The following is a 23,044-nucleotide window of genomic DNA, read 5'->3' as shown; positions in this document are numbered from 1 at the left end:
CCGGGGTAGACGGGCCGAATGACACGGATCTTATCCGGCGCTGTGGCTTCGAGCACAAGAGGCGTGAGAGTGTCGTTTCTGGTGTCAGTCGTTCCTGGTCGTCCCCTCATCCGCTTGCAGCGAATCACGGGCCGGCAGGATTACCTGCATATTCACTCAAAATCTCCGATTCATCTTTATGGGTTCTGGAAGGATGCGGTGCAGGAGCAATGGCTACGTCATCTTGCATCTACATTTTGCTGTGGAATCGTGGAGTCTATGCAAGGAGCAATTGGACTTCTTATGTAGACACATCGCTCTATCAGAAGGGCCGAAACTTAATGATCCACTGTGTTCTAGGCTTGAACACGATCGCAATAGCCGTGACACCGAATCCTTCGGTCAAGCAATATCCGAACATCAAGTCGCGTCGCGCGTGAAAGATGGGTGGTTTTATATGCGCAGATGACGCGCGAACAAGGAATATCTGCATGCATAGAACTCCACCAAATCAGGGTCTACATATGCACATAACATATACCAAAGGCATAGCAGAGAGTCTTGCGCATCTACCTCTGAACGGGCACGACACCCGCATGGGCTGGCAACAAGCTCCTAGCACCCGCTCTCGCCTGCTGCGCCAGAACCGCATCCATGATCACCAATGCCGCCATAGTTTCGACGATGGGTACCGCACGAGGCACCACACACGGGTCGTGCCGACCCTTAGCTTCGAGGACACCGTCCGCCTCCTCGTAAGTCGCTGTTGCCTGGGCTTGGCCGATTGTGGCAGGGGGCTTGAAGGCCACGTTGAAGTAGATGGGTGCACCGTTAGAGATACCACCCTGAATACCGCCTGAGTTGTTGGTCTTGGTGGTGAGCCTTGGTCGTGGGTAATTCGACGTGCCGTTAGCACCTGCAGGGACAGCAGGTGCCTTGATAAAGGCGTCGTTGTGAATAGAGCCGGGTACCTGGGCACCGCCGAAACCAGATCCAATCTCGAAGCCTTTGGTAGCCGGGATAGAAAGCATAGCATGCGCGAGCTTTGCCTCAAGCTTGTCGAAGCACGGCTCTCCCAACCCGGTCGGACAGTTTCGGATGACACATGTCACTGTGCCGCCAATGCTATCCTCCCTGTCCCTGTACTCAGCAATGAGCTTCTCCATGCGCTCGTTGCTCTCCTCGTGTGGGCATCGCACGGGCAAGAAAGAGTCAACGGTCTTGCGGTCGATCGTATCGATTACCTTTAGATACTCAGGGTTGGTTGAGGCGGTAGGATGCGTTGGTGTGGGAGGGAACAGGAACTCGTTGCCAACGGAGGCTGTGAATGCGACAATCTCGATACCGTATGCCTCGCGCAAGTACTTCTCAGCAATTGCACCGGCAGCGACTCGTCCTATACGATGTTAGACGCTGACAAGCAGCTAGCTGTAACATGCGACTCACCAATGGTCTCACGCGCGCTACTCCTTCCGCCACCAGAGCTGGCCTTGACACCGTACTTCTCGAGGTAGGTCCAATCTGCGTGACTCGGTCTGGGGTACATATCCATGGTCTTGTTGCCATAATCCTTTGGACGCTGGTTCTCGTTCATGACCCTAATGCCGATAGGCGTGCCCAATGTTATGCCAAACTCGGTGCCGGACTGGATCTCGACTTTATCTTTCTCGTTTCGCGGTGTTGTGATCGCAGACTGACCGGGTCGTCGTCGGGTCATCTGGGGCTGGATATCGGCCTCGGTAAGGGTCATGCCAGGAGGGCAGCCATCAATGATGGCACCGACGCTGAGGCAGTGGGACTCGCCATAGCTGGCTGAAAGTCAGCGCCAGCTCACTCGAAACCTCAATTTTCTGACATACGTAGTAACTTTGAAGTGCTGGCCGAATGTCGACATGACTGCGGTGGTGTGGAGAGGTTGCTCCCTTTGCGAAGCTGTTTTAGGTGATAGAAGCGTCCAATTATCTTCTTGGGGTATGACAGGCTCTCAGTCCTATGTGAGTCTTGTACTTCAAGTAGTAAGCAAAAGTCTGGATCGACGTTGCTGATCTAATGGGTGTTGGAGTCACTGTGAAATTTTGGTGGGGCGACGTCAGTCCGTTGACCCCGATGCCGGAGTGAGCCCGAATGCGTAAGGCTGAATGAATGAATGCGCCGTGAACAGCTTCAATAGGAAGAGCACATTTACACGTAAGAAGACAGATGCGTAGCTCGATATTGTTGCTCCGTGTCTGCTTTGGTATGGTAAAGCACAGTATGCAATTAACAAGAAAGGATAAAAGTGGGTATAGGGCTGAAGCTATGCTGATCGAGCAGAAGTCCTGCATCTCCACTGACAAGGAGTTGGGGAGAACGCAAGCTCGATTATGCTTCTGCTCGACTTCGCAGAGAAGATCGAGTCAATTTTCGCAGATGGGGTTTAAGGACGCGCCTGCATCAGTGCACCCTCGACCCGGTGACCAAGACGCCACAATTGAGCAATCCGAGGTAGAAGTCCTGGCTCTTAAAATGGCAAGAGAAAGACGGTGAGATGGGTATGCTTAGCAGCACGGCAGCTGGTCACGCGCTTGTCAACTACTCACCCAAGGTATGAAGGTTGGCGACCTTATGCACGACGACCAGCGGTCCTGGCGTTCCAGGGTCAATGCCATCCATGGGTTGACAGTGACCTGACAAGTGGAGGGAGCTCTGACAAATGAGAAGATGCACAGCAGCAAAGGTGCGACGTCTGCAACGAGATCAAACAACGACACCAAATACGGCCTGTAGCGCCTGGGGAATGCTGAGGGGGGCACGTTTCCCGCGCTGTGGGCGGCGACACACCCGACCTTATCCGTCTAGCGCCTTGCGGACCCTGAGCTCACGTCTGCGGTGTTTTCGTCGCAAACTTTCCTTCTCGACCGCCCTCACCACATCGACCCATCTTACACGCATCCATACACGCCTTCACCATCATCCATCATGACTGAATTCGTCAAGGTCGAGAAGCTTGTCCCCAAGTTCCCGCCGCCGGCGTTCGGCGACATCGCCAAGGCATCGAACGACGTATGTTTGGACGGCCCATCTGGAGCTTTCAGGTGTCGCGACCACTAACTTGCGCCCGCGCAGCTTATCAACAAGGACTTCTACCACACTGCCGCAGGTCGGAACAGCCAATTGAGCATCCGCGACGCGCGCTGACCTTTCATTAGCTGCCCTTGAGGTCAAGCTCAAGGCCCCCAACGGTGTCAACTTCACCGCCAAGGGTGTCTCCCCTCACTCCGGCCCTGTCGCCTCCTCCGTACGTCCAGGCGCATCCAGCGGACGGGCCACACAGGACTGACATACTACGCAGCTTGAGGGCAAGAAGGCTCTTTCCAACGGTACAGCATCCACTTCCTTCACCCCTCGTTCGCTATCACTATTCATACAAGCACATAAAAAGTCACCACAGGCCTACATCTTTCACGTAGCCCAACCCCCGGGCGGCAAACACACCGTCACCGGCTATCAAATCAACTTGCTGACGACAAACTTCCCAGGCATCAGCATCACCCAGTCCTGGAACACCGCCAATGTCCTTGCTACTAAGGTCGAGCTCAACGACACCTTTGCTAGCGGCCTGAAGACCGAGGTTCTCTCCAACTTCAGCCCTGCTGCCGGCAACAAGGGCCAGAAGGTCAACTTCCACTTCAAGCAGCCCAACTTCCACGGCCGTGTCTTCGCTGACTACTCTGCCGCTGGTGCCATCGGTGCTGTTGCCGATGCCGTCGTTTCTCACGAGGGCTTTGTTGTTGGTGGTGAGGTCGGCTACGACGTCCAGAAGGCTACTATCACCAAGTACAGCGCCGCTGTCGGTTACACCACTCCCCTCTACAACGCCGCCATCACTGCGACCAACTCCCTGAGCGTCTTCTCCGCCGCATACTACCAGAAGGTCAACCCTGCTGTGGAGGCCGGTGCCAAGGCTACTTGGGACTCTAAGTCGGGTTCCAACGTCGGTCTTGAGCTTGCTGCCAAGTACAAGCTCGACCCTGCTTCCTTCGCCAAGGTGCGTATTCACGCGAAATCCGTGAATTCCCAGTACTAATCGATCGCAGGCCAAGATCAACAACCTCGGCATTGCTTCCCTCGCCTACAACACCAAGGTCAACAGCGGTCTGACCTTCGGCATTGGTGGCTCTTTCGATACCCAGAAGCTCAACGAGGCCGGCCACAAGCTCGGCACCAGCTTCACCTTCGAGGGTTAAGTGGTTGATGTGTGTATAGTGGGGTGGGAATACCGTGATCGTTCTAGATTCCTATTTGGTTCTGCAGCGAAGCGCCTCAGTCTGTGATGCAGTGAGCGACTGTAGTATGGCTTTTGGGCATGTACAACATTATCTCAATGCAAAATTTTGAAAATGGCCTAAGAGTCTCTATTAATCTTGTGCAATGTCTATGTTGCGGCTTTCAGCTGCTTCTCGTCTTCCCTGACTTCAAAAATTTTCAAGAAGGCCCCAACAGAGCCTAGGATGCCGAAGACAACCAGGAACCTGGCCAAGTGGCTCCCTCCTCTCGCGTACTCTTCGTCTCTACGATGGAGTTTTGACCGCCGCCGCCCCTTTTGTATGTGCTCTTGAATTTGCTCGTGGACTTGCTTGTGTCGCACGTTGTCGAAATGCGGTACTTGTTGGCCCTGGCGCCGTTGTCCTGGTCCGTATCCTCCCTGCTCTCCCTGGCCGTCTGGCTCTGTCTCCTGGCCATCAGGGTTTGGGTTGTGATGCGCGTACTCCGCCCTCTTTGCCCCATGTCGGCCGTACCCACCACTGTTGTAGAAGCTGGGCGGCGGGCCGCGAAACGTGCCCCTCTTCTTGTTCAAGCCAGTCGCAGGCCTGGATCCCGCATAGCTCGCTGAGCTGTAGCTCCCAGGAGGATGACCGCCGCCTCCGCCTCTGCCCCATCCGGAGCGCCGCTCAGTCTGATGCAAATGTGCGTCATACTGCGCGCGCTTCTCCGGCACAGAGAGTGTGTGATAGGCTTCACTTATGGCGACGAAGCGCGTGGACGCGGCAGGATCATCCTTGTTGTGGTCTGGATGGTTCTTTTTAGACAGTGCATAGAACTGTTTCTTGATCTCCTTTGCGTCCGCTGAAGGCGCGACTTGGAGCGTTTCGTAGTGACTCGGGGCGCTATCGGAGGCACGGGGCGCGGTCGCATGGAGAAAGCGAGGCGCTGTCGCGTGCAGCAAACGCCCGTGAGGCAGACACGACTGGCAATTCCATTGGGGGCGCGCGGTGGGCCGGACGAAGAGGACAGGGCGAGGTGGCATTGCCCATTCCTAGTGGCAGGAGAGTGCCTGAGAGAGCAAGACGGAGCCAGAGATAAATCGGCGGTGTCTGATGTCATGACCCTGTGCCCTCGCGCAGGGCAAGTCGAGCCGAGACCGAACGCCGTCCTGCCCGCGCGGAATTCGGTCGTTCGAGGTCAGATCAAATAAAATCCACCCAGCGCGCAACTACGACTGCCACACAGCACACCATGGCAGCCCAGGTAGAGAACGGCGTCGCCGACCTGAAGTGTATGTACACCCGCTCCCAGAACCCGACAGTGCTGACTGCCAGCAGTGGATGACGCCCAGGGCAAGCCCACAACCGGCGAGAAGCCCACAGAGGGCGCCGACCACGAGGACTCGGACGACGACAACGAGGCCGAGGACGGCGCCGAGGGTGCCGGTGAGGGTGCAGCCAAAAAGAAGAAGAAGAGAAAGCCTAGAAAGAAGAAGAAGGCCGGTGCTGCTGCTGGTGCCAAAACCCAGACCTCCCCGCCCCGCGTGCCCATCGCGGACCTGTACCCCAGCAATGTCTACCCCGAGGGCGAGATCTGCGAATACCTCGACGAGAATAGCTACCGCACGACCAGCGAGGAGAAGCGCCACCTCGACCGCCTGAACAACGACTTCCTCAACGACTACCGCAAGGGCGCAGAGATCCACCGACAGGTCAGGCAATGGGCGCAGAAGTCGATTAAGCCGGGTATGTCGCTCACCGAGATTGCTGAGGGCATTGAAGACTCCGTGCGCCATCTCACAGGCCACATGGGACTCGAGATGGGCGACGCTCAGATTGCTGGAATGGGCTTCCCCACTGGTCTCAGCATCAACCACTGTGCTGCCCACTACACACCCAACGCAGGCAACAAGATGGTCGTCAACTACGAAGACGTTATGAAAGTCGACTTCGGTGTGCACATTAACGGCCGCATCGTCGACAGCGCCTTTACCATGACCTTCGATCCCGTGTACGACAACCTCGTCGAGGCGTGCAAGGCTGCCACGAACGCTGGTGTCAAGGAAGCCGGTATTGATGTGCGCATGAGCGACATTGGTGCCGCAATCCAGGAAGTCATGGAGAGCTATGAGGTTGAGATCAAGGGCCAGATGCTGCCGGTCAAGTGCATCCGCAACCTCAATGGACATAGCATCGGCCACTACACTATCCACGGCGGCAAGACAGTGCCCATTGTCAAGGGAGGTGACCAGACGAAGATGGAGGAAGGGGAGACGTTCGCTATCGAGACATTCGGTTCCACTGGAAAGGGCTACGTACGTGATGACATGGAGACGAGTCACTACGCACTACGTCCAGATGCGCCAAAGGTCGCGCTGAGGGTATCAAGTGCGAAGACACTGCTTAACTCCATCACGAAAAACTTCGGCACGCTGCCGTGGTGCAGGCGTTACTTGGACCGCTTAGGTCACGACAAGTACCTGCTGGGGTTGAACAACTTGGTGTCTGCAGGCATAGTTGAGGCATACCCACCGCTGTGCGACATCAAGGGCAGCTACACAGCACAGAGCGAACACGTAAGTTGTACTACTGTTAGGGAAGAGTAACACTGACCATTGATAGACACTTATCCTCCGACCAAACGTCAAGGAGGTCATCAGTCGTGGTGACGACTACTAAGCTCTAGGATCGACGCGATATTTCCAACATACCAAAAGATTGCTCGACTGATTCGCTTTACGGAGTGACAGGTAGCACAATGACATCACGAAAATCATAGAACACAAAAACACAATCCATATCCATGAACGGGACTTCTTGGTACCCGCGCAACCCAACTAAATCAATTCTCCAAACTGTTCCCTGGCTTCTGACTGCAATGACTAATCAAGGTGCAGCTCGCCGTTTGGCTCCGCAAATGGGGAGTATTTCTGCGTCTCGGTCCACAAAGTCTCTTCGTCCATTTGACTTGCATCCAGACCAGCAATGATGTCCCTGCTGAGGGTTAGCCTGCGCGGACAATTTCAAAGCGAATACTCACTTGTCTTCAGCCAGTACCTCAAACCCTGGAACACAGTCAATCAGTGCATAGATTACGTAGCTTCCGACAAACGACCATGTGAACCCAACTGTCGCCTCCACGATTTGGATTCCAAGCTGCCTCACGTTGCCATCGAAGAATACACCTCCCACGATCTCGGTGACTCCGTCGTAGCCTGCCACGTCCTTTCTGACCAGGCAGCCTGTTCCGATAGTCGCAAGAAAGCCGCCCAGACAGTGTGTCGCAAATGTGTCACCATGATCCACCCATCTCCATCGTCGCGCAAAATCGGTAAACTTGATTCTCAGTGTCTGACGACAGAAAAGTGCTCCGACGCATCCAAAGAGCATTGCTGAAGGCATGTCGATAAAGCCCGCAGATGGTGTGATCATGATGAGTCCAGAAATGGCGCCCATGAAGCATGAGTCGAGGCTCCATCGACCTACTTCGACGTACGTATACAGCATCCAAGTGAGTGCGCCACTAGCAGCGCACAAATTCGTAACACATAGTGCCATGACGGATTTGAAGTTGAATGCCAACGTTGTCCCTGCGTCGAAAGCGAGCCATGAGCCCCAGATGCTGATCATAGCAAGCAGCTGACAGAGAGAGTTGACAGGGCGGTGAATGACCAGATGCGAAGGTGTACGGACGGCGGATTTGCGGGAGCGGAAGAGCGGATACGAGAGGTACACGCTCATTGCTGTACATGTTGCGCCACTGTTGATATGAACAGGAGTGCCACCTGCGAAGTCCACAACGCCGAGGTTTTGCAGAAAGCCACCGCCCCAGACCATGTGTGCAAGCGGGTTATATATGAATGTCGACCAAAGCTGAGTTCTGAGTCAGTGCTGCCTTGTCCAGATTCTTCTTGCGACTCACGAAGATGAAAGGAATCAATGGTAGTATTCTCCCCCGTTCACAGGCCCCACCAACAGCAATTGCGCAGACTGTGGCTTGAAAGACGAGCTGGAAGAAACTGAACAAGATTGCTGGAATGGTGCCGACAGGCTCGGAAAGTACATTGCGGTGGAATGCATAGGTGAAGTCACCAAACACCGGCCCTCCCTCGCTGTAGGTCAGTGTGTACCCGATTAGGAACCACTGGATGGTGCAGACGATGACTGCGAGGATAGAGGGAATGACTGCAGCAAGCGAATTCGACCGTGTGGTATAACCAGAATAGGCTATGCCGACCGCAGGGATGATTCCCCAGCCTATATAACGTCAGGTGTTGCGATCTAAGAGCCTGGCTGGGTGCATGACTGCATAATAGGAGTGACTCGATATGCTTGAGACTTACAAAAGACGCAGCATACCAGCACAAACAGCGTATCAGTACGATCGCACGCCTCCCAGGCCTTCAACACCTCCGTAGGAAGACCCATAATAGGCTCCGTCGAATCAAATAATATATAATGGTTTCTCGATCCTATTTGAATAAACAGCGAAAGTCTCCTACGCAAATGTCGTCGAGGAAAGACTGGACAGGCTGGGCTTATGCATGTTTACAGGTACCCTCGGCTGAACGCGTGCAGGGTAGCTCATATCCCCTTTAGGGCGTGCCCAGAGATGCGGCGTCTGATACGTAGCAGAGCGCTACTGCAATTGGCGGAGAGCTGCAGAGCGATGAGGCGCGCTGATAAGGAAGTGTCTCCCGCCGTTGTGATACGGTACATTTACAGCGACCGCCTGTACCCGATACCGATAGCTTCTATCTTCCAGCCTGGTGACTTATGCATTGTAGACCCTTTAGACAATAACAGACAGCATGACAGTAGGCGTGCCTATACATATATGCAAAGTAGAAGGATGAAGGTAGCCCCACTCGCTCGCGCTAACCAATCGGTCTAGACCACGACAAAATGCACCTTTACATCTTCCAAAAACACAACAGCCCACCAACATGACTGCCTCGGACGATGAAGAAAACGACATTTTCGGCGTGCACCAGTTGGACTACGTGCCACCTGCGCCCATAAAATCAGCCGGTGTGGCAATAGTGGACTTCGATGGCGTCCTCTCGCCCCCACTCAGAGTCCACGAGGACCTCAAGAACGGGTGCGGCGGGCAGCTATGGCCGGCGGGCATGGTACTCGGAAAGTACATGCTGCGGCAGCACCGGGACGATCTCGCGGGGAAAACAATGCAAGTCCGACACAACGCCTCTCGGGCGAATTCTGTATTGACCCGATCAGCGTCGAACTGGGTGCTGGAGGTGGCCTGGTGGGGCTCGCCGTTGCAGTCGGATGCAATGCCACCGAGACCCTGCATATCACGGACCAAGACGAGATGTTCGAGCTCATGAAGAAGAACATCGGACTCAATCAGCTTGAGAGCCGAGTGCAGGCTTCAATATACGATTGGGGTCAACCGACACCGTCTAATTTGCCTCAGTACCCGGACGTGATTCTCGCGGCTGACTGTGTGTATTTCGAGCCGGCGTTTCCGTTGTTACAGGCTACGCTGAAGGATATCATTGGGCCGAACACAGTGTGCTACTTCTGCTTTAAGAGGAGGAGGAGAGCGGATCTGACGTTCATGAAGACCGCGGGCAAGATGTTCGATGTGCAGGAGGTGGACGATGATCCCGATAAGCCGGTCTGGTCCAAGGAAAGACTGTTCTTGTAAGTCTATCTGTGTTAAAATTTGGGCGTTGAAGTGTACTGATCGTCTGCAGGTATCGGATAACCCAGAAGAAAGAGAAAGCTTAGAAGTATAGACACTCAATCCATGATATATAGACATGAGGCACTCTTTCATCTCGAATTGTGTAACTCGAGCTGCAATATGTATCCGTTTTCGATGCCTCATATAGCTTTCACGACCCTTGTGAGGGATACTGACTGGCTTGCCTATTTCCAACTCCAAATATCACGCTTTTATTCGTCTATTAGTATTGCTGAACAGCTACATGATGAGAAGATTTGTAGAATAGCGGTGGCGGTCATCTTCGGAGGAAATCATAATTGACCAGTCAATTCAAAATATATCCCTTGAGATAGAAAATACGAGAGCCAGAACTCCACATATTGGGATATGTTCGAATGACCAACAATACGCTAGTCCCATTCGAGTCTTCCGAGCCGTTTGGTTGTACGAGGTATCTAATCAGATTTTTCGATCGCCTTGCCCAACACCACCTACTCTCTCAGGGTCTCTTGGCCTCCTAAGATGGCGACCAAGACAACGACCAAGCCGACGACCAAGTACACAATTCCCCTCGTCTACTTAACGTCCTTCCTTTTCCTGTTTGGCGAAACGCTGCAGCCCGCGCCCCGCATCGCAATCTATGAATCCATCGTGTGCCAGCAGCACTATGCGTCTCCTGGCCCGCACGACTGCAAAATCGCGCCCGTGCAAGAAGAACTCGCTTTCCTTGGGGGCATCGAGCGCCTCTCTATCATCATTCCGAGCATCCTCGCGATCCCATTTGCGGCACTTGCGGACCGCTATGGACATTCTTTAATCCTGGCTATTGCCGTGTTCGGTGTGTTCCTCGAAGACGGGTGGCCGTTTCTGGTCTGCTGGTTCCCGGAGGTGTTTCCTATTCGCTTGATATGGCTGCACTTTGTGTTCAGCTGCATTGGCGGGGGGTTCACGGTTGTGGTGACTTTGTTGCATGTCATCATCGCAGATGTTGTGAGTGCGGAAGTCAGAACGACGATGTTCTTCCGCGCAAGGGCAGCAGGAGTCGGCGCTAGCATCTTGGGCTATGCTGCCAGTGGGTTTCTGATGAGGACAAGCGAGTTTTTGCCGTGGGCTGTTGGGCTTGTGAGCTTGATACTCGGGACTGTTACTGCTACGTTGATTCCGAGGACGACTGTTCAAAAGGACAACGAGTCTCACGGCGATGGAGCTGTAGAGAGCTGGAGTATGCGGTCTTCACTCGAAGCACTGAGAAACATAGCCTCGATACTCCTCGGTGACAAGCAAATTCTTGCCATGTTGCTACTTGTGTTCGTCTGCCAACTGGGCTTTGACTCTGTGCCGCTGATGTTGGCGATCTACGTGTCGAAGCGTTTTGGTTGGAGCTTCTCAAACGTAAGTGATTGTTCATCATTAGGATTCGACAGGCTGACCCTATTTGTACAGGCTAGCTTTCTCAGCTCACTTGAGATGGGAGTTGAATTTCTTGCACTCGCCTTTGTCCTGCCAGTCCTCACGTCGAGCCTGCCTGCCGCTTTTCAGAAGGCAAGTGCCTTTGCTAAAGATAAGTTGTTGGCTCTCTGGAGCCTTGCTGCCCTCGCTATTGGTACGATCTGCTTGGGCGTCGCGCCTGTAGTGGGAATTGCAATTGCTGGCATTGTCGTTCTAGCTTTGGGCTCGGGACAAGATTCGCTGACGCGATCCATGGCGACTGAGATGGTTCATACTGGTAGAATCAGCACGATGTACTCTGCAATCACCATGCTCCGCGCCATTGGAGGCTCCGTCAGTGGGCCTATGTACGCATGGCTGTACAGCACTGGGTTGAAGCAAAGGGGAGATGTCTGGCTGGGTCTTCCCTATTTGGTTGCTGGTGCACTTTTCGTCACAGCGGTAGCTGTGCTGATATTTATCCGCAACGCGAAGGATGACGCAACGGACGAAGAAGCTCGCGAACCTTTGTTGGGGTAAGCATAATGCATGTTGAGTAGCTACACATTAGTTGACTCGGCATGCATGTTCCTGCATTGTTCGAATGGCAACTGTATGCATGGCCTCCTTGACCTGCTCTTACAGCTACAATACAAACTGCTTGGATGGAACAGAGGCGTTCACTTTCGCAACCTTCGCTGTGTTTACGCCCGGTATCGACCAAACATGCCGAATCCCTTCGGCCAACGATCGGGCATCCACACACCGAGTCTCCGCCCCACATGCCCGAACGTCCACACCAACCTACCGAAACGGGAAACTACCACAACAGCCGTTGGAAGCGTTCGGCATTGCGGGGTGAACTGCCCGATCCCTTCGGTATCTTTGTGTCGCCGTGTGAGCGATTGTTGAGTGGTGTGGCCGACTTTGTGTGACTCGGTGGGTTGTCGGCACCGGGCGATGTGAGTCGCCGGACTCGAAGGTCTCAGGCTTGCCGATACTTCGGCTGCGCCAATGAGCTTGAATAATGTGTGCGTGATCAACGAAAATGGCCTTCAGAGGGTCGGCGATGCGTCTTATCTGTAGCGCGTGCGAGAGTTGCCAAAGTTGGCAGTCGGAAGTTCGGCTTCTGCGTCCCTTACCTACACCCCAGAGAGCGCTAGATGGACCCTGCATGTCTAGCTGATGCAGGGTTCTGCTGTGCCTGATGGGGGGGAACAGACATGCGCGACCTAGTTTTGGGGACTACTCGACGTTGCTATAGGCCGAGCGGATGTGAGTGATGTGGCGGAGGTCCGAGGTGGTTCAGCTGAGCAGGTCGTATTTTTGTCAACGTTGGGGAAGCAGACCAAGATCTGGTTGAAGATCCGGGGAGTGCTTCACGTTCACCGCAAAGTCCACAGTGCATGCAGGGAACAAAGTGCTTATTCGACTGACTCGCGCTTTATCAGGACTTGAAGCAGCTAATCTGGGGAAGATAACGGAGCCTCCTCGGAGTCAATCCCCAGATGGCCAGGCTACCTGGCTATGCGAGTTAAAGGATTTATAGGCATAGGTATAAAGATATGTCGACCGGGCGATTATGTGCGAGATTTCTTCCGGCTTCCTTTCTCTGAAATTCCGATAGGACCAGTCGCATGGGTGACAACACCGATCCGACACTGACAATTGTGAGTTCCTCAGCTTGCAAACATCCGCTTCATGCAAAAGGTCTTCAGGCCTTCCTCTGTATAATTGGGAATCCGGACTTTTGTTCTGCAGGCGGCAAAAAGTCCATGCGCATATGCAGCGACAACACCTCCTGCATGCAAGAAAACAAGCGGTCAGCTAATCAATACATAGCTGCAATCTTCTTTATTCCAGCTCGTCCGAGCACACATTCCCTCCTCATCTCGTACCCACGTCACGATGTGCTCATATACATATTCCTGGTACTATTGCAATCACGACTACTATATCTGGGCCAACTCAATCGAGATCTGCGCCTCACGCCTCCTGTCCGGTTACTCCTACGACGCCTGGAGTATCGATATGTGCAAGAACCCTACAGTCAAATGCGGTGGCTTCTCCAATTATTACTGTAACGAGTGCTCCGAGGATGTCAATCTTGAGCTTCAGCTTGATGAGTGGTAAAGAGACGTTTCGGAGCAAGAACAGACTCTCGAGCGGCTGAGCGGCACCAAGTTGGTAAGCGATCACATAATCCCGATTTGCTTTGAACTGAAGACGGTGTGAGGTCACGTCCAAGCTGAATATGGCTGACTTGTGCGCAACAGTAAGCGGCTTTATTGTCCGAATACGCAACATTTGTGCTGTGGTGCCGAGTCAGCCTCACTTTTGTGACACCGGCCACACGGTAGCTCACCGCCTTGTCCCGTGGACGGGAACTAGCCCTGCAGAGTGAGAATTCGGGGGCTGGTTGTGTCATCGATCCTGTCATCCAAATGGCTGGCTGACTGACTGGCATATAAGCTTGTGTAAAATTGGCGTTCTGTAGGATGAGGGATTTGGGGGTTTTGTTGGCGTTTGAGCGTACTGGCTACTCTCGCTCATTTTGATTTGGCTGGCTAAGATGGTCTCAAAGCGCCTCATACATAGCCATGGTGAAGATACACAGCGGCGACAAAGGCCTGTATTGAAATTGTTGTTTGTCACCAGAATTTTCCAATCGGTCAATATACACCTTGTAACATTGCACCGAGAGAATTACTCTGTGAGAGACTCTGCCGCTCTCTCTGGGCTAACACTGATACCCTCATCCAATGTACGCCTGACTTGCTCAGCTCGTCTGCGCGCCTCGAGGTAGTACATAAACTCTTCGTAAGTTTTTGGCATCACTCTGATGTTCCTTGGCACTATCAAAAGTATCAGCACATAAGGAGAGCTGAGAGGTTATGTGGAACTGACCATTGAACGTATAATTGAATTGTCCTGTTGGCTTGGAGTGGCCATGTTCTACATCCCTGACCTTGGTATCGACTCGAACTTGCACCCTAGTGTATTCGTTGTTGTCTTTGAACTGCTCGCCGGGAGCTGCGATAAGCGGAGGATCTGTGTAAACTACATGGGCCGTCATGTATAGTATGCTGCCAACGGGTACCGGGTTGAGAAATGTTGAGGGATCGAGGGAAACGAAAGTGGGTCGGGCATGGGCGAATGCTGCAGCTGTAGTGAAAGCGAGCTCGAAAGTTCTAGGTGAATATTAGCGCACGCCCTTCCATATATATATTGTAGTTGACATACTGCTTTAAGAGGAACCCTCCAAAAATCATGAAATGGTGTCGGTTGCGATACTGAGGTTGCATAATCGTGGCAGTCCGGAGGCATGTCGTATCCATAAAATGAAGGTTGTCTGGTTTACGCAACTCGTCATGAGGGTCTGGAGAGGTTAAACATCAGTACAGGACTGGGCGGTCGAAATATGACTGACCATGGTATCGAAGCTGCTTTTGCCAAAACGCGTGAATGAGGTCGCTTTCGAGATCGTTTGGTGTGTGCTTAATCAGAGACGTGTTGCGTCTTTCCTTGCGGATTTCTGAGTTGCGCTCGCCCAAAGCATATAGTCTCTTCTCTTCTTCGGTCTCTACAATCAACGCATTAACATTGACAGGTCTGGACTGTCTGTTAGCTTGTTCTCTGCGCTGGGGGCTAGAGTCACACTTTTTGGTACCGGGGTCCAAAGATACCATTGTAAAGGTACAATTGATGAGGATGTCTGTATCTTTAATCTTCTCGCCTTCCTTGGGGGCCTTTGCGACCTGCATTGTGATTTCCAAACTGCTTCGACCAGTAGCATATGTAACCCTACCAGACAGCTGAAGGTCGCAAATCTCGTCCAGTGGATGGTGAATGGTAATTCGGTCGCAGGAGGCGGTGACCGTCGTCACATCTTCGCCGGTGTGCTTGTATCTAGAACATTTTCAGAGTCTGAGTTCAATTGTACACAGCTCTAACGGCTTACGCAATAACGCCAGAAAGTGCATCAAGATCCATGAAAATGGTTCCTAGACGAATATGTCCAGATGAGTTCAGGTACGTATCAAGTAACCAGGGATCTCGGGCTAAGGGCAGTATGACGGAGTGATAGCTGTCACTCATGCGCTTGGGTGGTAAGTCGCGATCTTTGGGCACCTGTGGCTTTCCGGATGGTTTACCGGGCTGCTGCCCTTCTTGCTGCTGGTTCCGAAGTGCCTCAACCCAAGGCGTACGAACCCGCATAGACGTGAGCTCCCGGAAGACCCCATCCGTGCGCCTGGTGGAGCTGCAAGCAAAGCTCCGTCGCGTGACTAAAGATGAAAGCGCATGTGGCCGGGCGCAATGGCTCCGTGAACTCTGCGTGGTGCGCTGTAGTGCGATCCTTCCGGTTGAGAGCCGCATCGCGTGTCGTTGGCGGTTGTTAAGCTCGAGCTCCGGAGGAAATGACGCCTGAGCTCACCCCTGCCCGACTAGCGTGGGGTAGCCTCGTACAACGAACAGCTTTCTTTACTTACCTCCGTCGCCTCAATCGCCCAAAATTTGTGCTTTACCGATGCTAGCGTCGTACCTACATAGCTTTAAAGGATGCACAGGTCGATCGAACTTGGTAGAGCAGTCTTCTCGATAGCAGCCACCGATCTTGAGCTTTGGCTCAGAACTTTGATCACAATCTCACCACAACAGCAATGCACTGACCTTGGGCAGCATGATGAGGCTTCTCTGCTTGATATCTTGACATCTGGCAAAGTGTGGGTATGCCGTGGAAATAGTCTGTACATCGATATGGAAGTTACTTTCAAAGGCCAACCTGTTGCTGAAGACCAGCTTCGACAACTTTCCGAGGCCATTCTCGTTGCACCAGTAAGTGCTTTCAAAGCGTCTGCAAGGGCTGTTTCTGATGAGACGTGTGAAGGTATGGGATCAGCTGGGTTTGCAACCATCGTTACCACATGATACCGCTTCGCCGGGAAAGCTGCGAATCACAGTCAACTACGCGTCTGGGTGCGCAGGACCTGCAACGAAACCATGTCATCGAGTTCTTGCAAGCACTTCCGCAGCCGACGTGCGACCGTCTGGGGGAGTACCTTCCTTATCTCTCGACTCGATAATTCTATATGCGGATATCTTCCAGCTCACTCAGCAGAGGAGAGCCGCAATTGCGAAGAGACCGAGACTCTCAGCAGACAGCAAAAGTGCAACACAGCCAACATCTGGACGAGCTGCCGATGACTTCGAGCAAGAAGTATCAGATGAGTTACTGTTGGAAGCAAATACCGTGGCTGTGCCGCTTGCATCGCCATCAACCCTCAAAAGAGTGCGAGCATCAGCTCCATTCCTAGAGACACCCGTCCCCTCAATGTACGAATCACCAATTAGGGCACTCAAAAACGGTTGGCTGAACACAACAGTGTCTGCCGTTCAGATCGCAGCGCCAGACTCAAAGTCAGATCTTCATATCGGAGACCTGGGACTACTGATTGACGGAGCACTACGATTGTCGGTTCTAAGTCGTATCAATAGTAAGATGTTACCCGGCATTAAACTCAAAGCAAACACGTTCGAATTGGGTCTTGCTGATATCGCACCTACGTTATGGAGACCGGGGTACCAATCAGTGAGATGAAATCCCGTTCACGCGTTTTGCAAACTTACTGTTTTAGAGTCACTGTCCCAGAGAGCGATATTCTTGCCTGTTATTGGAAAAACCCTTGCTCATACCACCGCGTCCATGAAGATCACTTCAGAATTCTCCACTGAGGAACTGTCGGAAGTAGCAAACCCCTTGCGGTTACTACACAACGCGGACCGGGCACCGGATTGCGGACCAATCAACACACTGGGTGCGAAAGATCTGGCTTCACAGATTGCTTCGCGGCTGTGGCTGCACTTGCAGAGGAACACGCCTTGCAAGCCAGCGACTACACTGCAGTCCTTTGTACGCAGAGGCTTGCTATTTGCACCCAATTCTGATCTCGACGACATGCTGGAGCTTTCATGGCGAGAGGATCATGTCGATGACAGATCTGGGCTTGTAACCCCTTCCGCCGTCAGTCATGCCGTCGAGGACCCCTCTGCAGTCCCAGTGCTTTACTATGCGACATCGCCTCAGAGCCAAAATCTCAGGACAGTCACATCCGATAAATCCTTGGCAATGGTTGATGACGAATTGCTCCTCGGAGACGAGTGTTTCGAGCCCCTGAACCCCGCCACCGATCTCAGTAACGAAACCTCGTAGCCCCAGTCTATTTGGCTTCAAGGTTTACATTCCATCATACATACGCAAAGAGATTTGTTCGCCCAGAACGCGCCATGACTACTATCAACTCTGGATTCACACTCGGCCGAGGTAGCCCGGCATTTGGCGCGACCTAATTGACTTCTCGATGATCCAACACGAGTCAGGTGGCTTGCATTGTTGCAACAAGACAGCTGTCGACGTGCTGGTGACTATCGAAAGGATACTACCCTTACCTGTGCTTCGTGGAGAGAAAATTCACAAGGGCATCGAGACGTTCCATATACAAGGCGCGTTGCAGCATCTTTCCGACACGTGAATGCGACCCTCGCTTCACGAGAACCAGAGCGATTCAGAGAGTTCAACTACATGAGTCGCTTTCAAGACTCACCTGCTTTTGCCGATGTGAGAAGCAAACTTCTTCCAAAAATTTCAGATAGATCTCAAGACTGACTCGAATGACAGGCCAAGTCTAACCCACAAACGGCTCGACCATCCGCGTACTGCAGGTCACCATTCACTTCTCTTGCAGCCAAAAGCGTCGATCCACTAACGTGCATCCGATATTCACATAGGTACGATGACTTGAGTATTCATGCCCTATACGATCATGCACTATCCATAGGCACGAGCCTGAGATCCTCGGATGTTCAAGTGGGTGGCACGAAGATGCTTGGGAGTTCTTATGGAAAATCCAACCGCCATCAACCATCAATGTCTGCCTTGTTTTATTTAGCTATGGCTCGACCGGTAGTCCCCATTCCTTGTACTCCTTGCGCGATGGCAAGGTTGTTATCGAGACTGTTATCGAGATGATGGAGAATGGAAAGTTAGGTACACTACTGAAAGCCACTGAGCCGTCCAAAGCTTCCTGTCACATAACGTGGCCTGTACCCAATGAGCTGGTCCAACGGGGACTACCGTGGAGCTCTCGTTGGATCAGACTAATGAGATCGTTCTAGAGCCTAAACACCGACAGAACTTTCTACGGTTTCACGCAGGAACGAGCAAACACGATCTTAGCGCATGCAAGAGTGTGATCAACTTGGTACAGGCGATCGTGTTCGTTCCACACAGCTGGAAACGAGGGGAGCAAGCGACGTGAGAATGCACAGCAGTACCTAGAGCCTGGCCGACCGATCCCCGGTACCCCAACCGATAATCCCGGGAGGATCACTAAGCTCATCCACTTGATCTAGTGCGGCTTTCCAGCAGACTAGAATGTTGAGTAACCCATCACAAGTACCTACTAAGCCAGGTCTCGTCCATCACAAACGACCAATGAATGCTTCATGACTCCCAGAGACTATCGAGTGGTGGTAATTTGTGATGGCGAGCACGTGCCGAGCAGCTCGAAGATACTGTTAGTGGTCGGCCAAAGCCGTCGAATCTATTGCATTTGAACCCCTGTTGGAGTTACCACGGCTAAATGCATGTAAGATGAACTACTCATTGCGAAAAGCCACACTGCAGCGATTTCGGATGCAGCGAACAAGATTGCGCAAGAGCGATGACATGTTCTTCATCACTGAGCCATTCGGAGCGGTCGGCAGCTAATGTGGCTGGACAACAGGCAAAAGCAAGCGAGAGGCGCGATCGATTGCTGATCGTTGGTGAACCTGCCAACACAGCAACCATAGCCGCTGCATTATTACCCGTGTTGTGACCAATGTTCTCAAGCATGACACTGGAGCTTCAAAATAGATCCACGTGCCGTGACCTTTGCAACCTTCTACAAGATCCGAAACATGTATTCATCGAGCGCATTGCATTATCCGAGGATGATGATGCGCCTCGGCAAGACGCCATTCTCGCCGACCACACTTGGCTTGCAGTACCAAGGTACCTTCTACCACCGAACCACAAGTTTGAGCTTCGAGCCGTCCGGGGCGACCTGCCAACACATTTGACATATCCGAGTGGATTCGCCCCAAACGAGAACAAGCTTCACGATGTTGCAGTTTGAGAGCTCAAGTTGTTCTTCAACAAAAATGCGCAGTGTGTACAGGCACGACTGTACGGGGCCCATCGCAGTCGTTTCCTACCATGTATGCAAAGCAATTTGTGGACCTTAGAGGCTGCATAGGACTTGTCCGAGTACTCGAACTTTATCTTCTTTTGAATCACGCTTGTTCACACTGACCTCTCGGAGCCCCACCCATGTCAGCGGTAGTCCAATTGGTGTGGCGCCCGGGGTTGGGACTTCAATAGGTCGTGGCGATGGCTTAGGTTCTCTAGACCAACCAGCGGAGCTGAGCATGCCTCTCACTGAACGGCTGTTACAGTGGTCGCTCCGACCTAAGATGTGTAGTCTGGTCCAGTGACGGACGCTTGCTTGAAGGTCTTGTGGACCGGCCTGTCAGTACATAACGAAACACCCTGCATCCGCACGGGAGGCTTTCTGCGCCACGATCTCCTGTATCTTGCAGGGCTTATTGCTGAGGGATTGCTGCTTACTTCCTTCACTGTCGCCCGATTCTCCTGCAGACTATCGATCGTACCACCAGGACTTCTAGAACCCGGCGGTCACACCAGGGCGCTCACCAGGCACAAATGAGCTGATTGAGCATCTCTCTATCGAGCCCTCCAGACGTTGCAACTCAACTGAGTATACCCGTCAGAAAGGTCAACACCATGGGACCGAGTTCCGAGCTGGAGGCCAAATATCCCATTGGGAGCAGGCCGAAAATCTCTTTCATACCATACCTTATCTTCTGTTCCTATCTGGTCAGCTTGATCGGATCCGCTACGACCGTGGAGCTATTACATCGAAGAGTGTCCGGCTCGGGATGGAGAGCATGGTTCGTGAGGAATCTCGTAACTGAAAACCACCAACTAATCAAGGCAGGGTGCAAATCGCTGGCTGTTCGGTTTCGTTCGGCCTGGTAGCGATTTGGTGCATGCATTTTGTCGGCAATCGAGCTATCGTTCTCGGCGACGGTGAAGCCGAGATTCAACTATATTACAGTCCTGCGTTCACTACGCTCTCCGCTATCATTCCGGTAGTGGCCATCTTTCTAGGACTCATGGTCGCTGATCGCTTCTACAAGCGAAGCAAGCATGCCGCTGTTCGCATTGCCTCGCTTGTCGTCTGCGGCATCTGTGCTGGTGCAGCTATTACTGAGATGCACTATCTTGGAAATAACGGCACCACAAACTATCGCCTGCATCTCAACTGGTCGCACGTATTCGGTGCCGCAGGCATCGCGGTAGGCGCTAGTCTACTATCTTTCGGTCTCTTCTTCCACTGGAGCGGATTATGGTTGAACAATATTGCCAGACGTGCTGTGGTAGCTTGTTTCCTAGCTTTGGCTGTTTCGGGCATGCACTGGACTGGTGCTGCCGGCACTTGGTACGAAGTGCGAGGTTATCATAATGGGTCTGGTCAAGAACGAAACATTACGCTAATCATCGCTCTTTGCCTGGTAGGTGTCATCGTTCGCGTCTGCGCCACTTTCGCTAACATGATCTCAGTGTTTGAGCGCTTGTTTTGTATGCTTCTTGCTCGGTTTCCTGAAGCAGCGCCATCGTCGACTGCTTAAAGATCGCGCTCAGCAGGTCGTACTCGCATGCGCTACTTTTGACGAGAATGGCAAACTCCTTGTTAGTCAAGGTGGTCTTCTGCCTTGCCAAACGATTACCCGACAGTTCCATCAGCGGGTAAGCTTGTGATAGTGACATGGCAGGAATCAACGAAGCTAACTTTTATAGACGTTCGACGACGAGTTCAATAATGCGCACCCTGTGTTTCAATGGATATTCAGAGTGTCTCGCCATTGGGGAGGAATCGCCGACCTAGTACCATCGATGCGAGAACACCTACACAGCACGGGCTACTTGCAAACGACATCGCCCTCTACAGCGGCGGAAAGCCGCAGTTCTTTCAGCTCGGAGGATGACTCGACCTACTCTGCAACATTCCGTGAGCTTTTCTGCGTCACCGCTTACGAAATTGCAAAAACGCTCGATACCAGTCTCCAGAATCTTGGGTGTCTTTACGGGGAGGTTGTAACGACGGGTACCTCTATGTCGATGGCAAGAGCCGTATTCAAAGATGCACACGATCGCAAGGAGATCCTCGCTGCTGAAGTTGCGAACAAAGACATTGAAACCGGCATGGCTAACCCAATCCTGTTTGGCCGTGGGCAAATGTTAGTCTTGACGAAGATGGCTAATGCCACCGAGGTGAAGCGTTTGCAAAATTTGGGTTACCATTTTGCGAACATTGACCAGGTTGGCGACAATCTCGCGAGAAGTTTACAAGTAACGCGGGAGGACCTACATGAAATGGTGGAGAGCTGGCATACTTACTCGAAAATGGGGCCATCCGTTCCGTCAAGCGGGACTTATCTCGCATCTTTCCTTTTGCAACCTGCACCAGGCATGCGCGGTCTCGACATTATCGTACCCCGGGCCAACCCGGAGAGACTGCCCATGGTCAAATTGGCAGATGGTGAACTCAGTTTGCGTGAGCTGAAGCTTTTGGTTGGCTTCAATAGCCTGTCGTTGGACGACTGTCTCGCGCGTACAGGCCAACGCACTGGCTTAGAAACCGAAGAGGAGGACGCTTTCTTGGAAAGGTTCCGCAATACGATGCTCGACCTATTACATGATGCACCAGAGTCCGCATTACATCGCGCCATTTTCTCTGCAAAGCAGCTGGACATTGTGCACGGCGTTGCTGGTCCACAAGAACGCAGCCCCGCCACCGTATTCGCCTTCTGTGGCATCAAGGAGATCTACATCCAGTCTCTGCAGAGCACAGCTTTGAAGTGTGTTCCCATGTCTTTCTTCCAGACCTGCCTCAGATCTTACCCTGGTAGTCCGGATCATCAAATTCTAGCGATCAGGAATCACAAAGAGTTTTCCACCCTCACACGGACTCCATCTATCACCAAGGAGCCGGAGAAGCGCAATAAGAGGTGGAATTTCAGGCTGCGACCACACCGATCGATGTCATCCGACATGACTTTACAACCCGATTCATGCTCGGAGAAGGGTTTGGTGAATCCATCCGCCGAAGCAAGCAATATTCACCCTTGGGGTGGCATCATGGTGACTTCCACTCAGCAGATTGTCCACAACAACTCCCAGAAATCAGGATCCACGATGGAGCTGCGGGACATGGGTGTCAAGTCTGAAGCCGGTGTCGCTGACACGGAGCAGCTGACTTTGGGAGACAGATTGATGTCTATAACAACGGCGTTCCGCGACCCGCACGCGACACGAGCGCTTCCTAAAGACTTGTACTACGGAAGGAAATAGAATTCGCACGAAGACCGTTTCTTAACACTGGCATTGTTGGCGTTTATTTAATTCTGGGATACCCACTATTATCCGGCGCATATGGGACTTTGGTAACAAAGATGGGAGTGTTGAAAACCATGGACAGCATCGGACTACTGTATATAAATAGCTACTTGATGGATGAGGTGTACATGATATAATTAAGAGTTGTCTTGAGCATGTACTTTCTGATGTTCAAATGAT

The 23,044-nt window shown here is 52.5% G+C and overlaps 11 protein-coding genes across 11 annotated transcripts; 7 read left to right on the top strand and 4 right to left on the bottom strand.

Annotated features, from left to right (window-relative positions):
- Window positions 1-483: 483 nt before the first annotated feature.
- On the bottom strand, window positions 484-2,025 carry C7974DRAFT_132719 (chorismate synthase-like protein). Its single transcript, XM_046135417.1, has 3 exons — window positions 1,839-2,025; window positions 1,426-1,787; window positions 484-1,375 (listed from the first exon to the last, which is right to left on the bottom strand). The coding sequence occupies exons 1-3, from the start codon at window positions 1,871-1,873 to the stop codon at window positions 549-551; spliced, it is 1,224 nt and encodes a 407-aa protein (XP_046000516.1). The 5' UTR covers window positions 1,874-2,025; the 3' UTR covers window positions 484-548.
- Window positions 2,026-2,937: 912 nt separating this feature from the next.
- On the top strand, window positions 2,938-4,205 carry C7974DRAFT_432038 (mitochondrial porin-like protein; the record flags this gene model as incomplete). The annotated part of the gene is made up of 6 exons (XM_046144820.1): window positions 2,938-3,021; window positions 3,085-3,118; window positions 3,168-3,256; window positions 3,311-3,338; window positions 3,498-4,006; window positions 4,056-4,205. The coding sequence occupies 6 exons, from the start codon at window positions 2,938-2,940 to the stop codon at window positions 4,203-4,205; spliced, it is 894 nt and encodes a 297-aa protein (XP_046000515.1).
- A 188-nt stretch (window positions 4,206-4,393) lies between these two features.
- On the bottom strand, window positions 4,394-5,266 carry C7974DRAFT_304950 (uncharacterized protein; the record flags this gene model as incomplete). The annotated part of the gene is made up of 1 exon (XM_046137999.1): window positions 4,394-5,266. One exon carries the CDS (start codon window positions 5,264-5,266, stop codon window positions 4,394-4,396), a length of 873 nt encoding a protein of 290 aa, XP_046000514.1.
- Window positions 5,267-5,475: 209 nt separating this feature from the next.
- C7974DRAFT_449581 (methionine aminopeptidase 2-like protein) lies at window positions 5,476-6,992 on the top strand (the record flags this gene model as incomplete). The annotated part of the gene is made up of 2 exons (XM_046145710.1): window positions 5,476-5,515; window positions 5,562-6,992. The coding sequence occupies 2 exons, from the start codon at window positions 5,476-5,478 to the stop codon at window positions 6,827-6,829; spliced, it is 1,308 nt and encodes a 435-aa protein (XP_046000513.1). The 3' UTR covers window positions 6,830-6,992.
- Window positions 6,825-8,816, bottom strand: C7974DRAFT_132701 (ammonium transporter AmtB-like domain-containing protein). The gene is made up of 4 exons (XM_046135416.1): window positions 8,567-8,816; window positions 8,146-8,480; window positions 7,264-8,096; window positions 6,825-7,217 (listed from the first exon to the last, which is right to left on the bottom strand). The coding sequence occupies exons 1-4, from the start codon at window positions 8,649-8,651 to the stop codon at window positions 7,106-7,108; spliced, it is 1,365 nt and encodes a 454-aa protein (XP_046000512.1). The 5' UTR covers window positions 8,652-8,816; the 3' UTR covers window positions 6,825-7,105.
- Window positions 8,815-10,207, top strand: C7974DRAFT_132998 (putative methyltransferase-domain-containing protein). The gene is made up of 3 exons (XM_046135418.1): window positions 8,815-9,411; window positions 9,462-9,890; window positions 9,944-10,207. Exons 1-3 carry the CDS (start codon window positions 9,170-9,172, stop codon window positions 9,975-9,977), a joined length of 705 nt encoding a protein of 234 aa, XP_046000511.1. The 5' UTR covers window positions 8,815-9,169; the 3' UTR covers window positions 9,978-10,207.
- Window positions 10,208-11,965, top strand: C7974DRAFT_132526 (major facilitator superfamily domain-containing protein). Its single transcript, XM_046135413.1, has 2 exons — window positions 10,208-11,307; window positions 11,359-11,965. The coding sequence occupies exons 1-2, from the start codon at window positions 10,438-10,440 to the stop codon at window positions 11,881-11,883; spliced, it is 1,395 nt and encodes a 464-aa protein (XP_046000510.1). The 5' UTR covers window positions 10,208-10,437; the 3' UTR covers window positions 11,884-11,965.
- Window positions 11,966-12,923: 958 nt separating this feature from the next.
- Window positions 12,924-13,672, top strand: C7974DRAFT_132475 (uncharacterized protein). Its single transcript, XM_046135412.1, has 3 exons — window positions 12,924-13,013; window positions 13,186-13,530; window positions 13,620-13,672. The coding sequence occupies exons 1-2, from the start codon at window positions 12,981-12,983 to the stop codon at window positions 13,474-13,476; spliced, it is 324 nt and encodes a 107-aa protein (XP_046000509.1). The 5' UTR covers window positions 12,924-12,980; the 3' UTR covers window positions 13,477-13,530; window positions 13,620-13,672.
- A 377-nt stretch (window positions 13,673-14,049) lies between these two features.
- C7974DRAFT_305698 (HotDog domain-containing protein) lies at window positions 14,050-15,720 on the bottom strand (the record flags this gene model as incomplete). The annotated part of the gene is made up of 6 exons (XM_046138038.1): window positions 14,050-14,198; window positions 14,251-14,534; window positions 14,587-14,722; window positions 14,774-14,955; window positions 15,004-15,252; window positions 15,305-15,720. 6 exons carry the CDS (start codon window positions 15,718-15,720, stop codon window positions 14,050-14,052), a joined length of 1,416 nt encoding a protein of 471 aa, XP_046000508.1.
- Window positions 15,721-15,839: 119 nt separating this feature from the next.
- Window positions 15,840-17,739, top strand: C7974DRAFT_132447 (uncharacterized protein). The gene is made up of 3 exons (XM_046135411.1): window positions 15,840-16,179; window positions 16,232-16,933; window positions 16,982-17,739. The coding sequence occupies exons 1-3, from the start codon at window positions 15,904-15,906 to the stop codon at window positions 17,552-17,554; spliced, it is 1,551 nt and encodes a 516-aa protein (XP_046000507.1). The 5' UTR covers window positions 15,840-15,903; the 3' UTR covers window positions 17,555-17,739.
- A 2,262-nt stretch (window positions 17,740-20,001) lies between these two features.
- Window positions 20,002-23,040, top strand: C7974DRAFT_132435 (uncharacterized protein). Its single transcript, XM_046135410.1, has 4 exons — window positions 20,002-20,355; window positions 20,403-20,979; window positions 21,029-21,214; window positions 21,266-23,040. Exons 1-4 carry the CDS (start codon window positions 20,189-20,191, stop codon window positions 22,817-22,819), a joined length of 2,484 nt encoding a protein of 827 aa, XP_046000506.1. The 5' UTR covers window positions 20,002-20,188; the 3' UTR covers window positions 22,820-23,040.
- The last annotated feature ends 4 nt before the right edge of the window (window positions 23,041-23,044 follow it).

This window comes from Boeremia exigua (genome assembly GCF_020726555.1).
Source record: "Boeremia exigua strain MPI-SDFR-AT-0100 chromosome Unknown C7974scaffold_3, whole genome shotgun sequence".
Lineage (NCBI taxonomy): Eukaryota > Fungi > Ascomycota > Dothideomycetes > Pleosporales > Didymellaceae > Boeremia > Boeremia exigua.
This window is presented reverse-complemented; position numbering and strand designations above follow the sequence as displayed.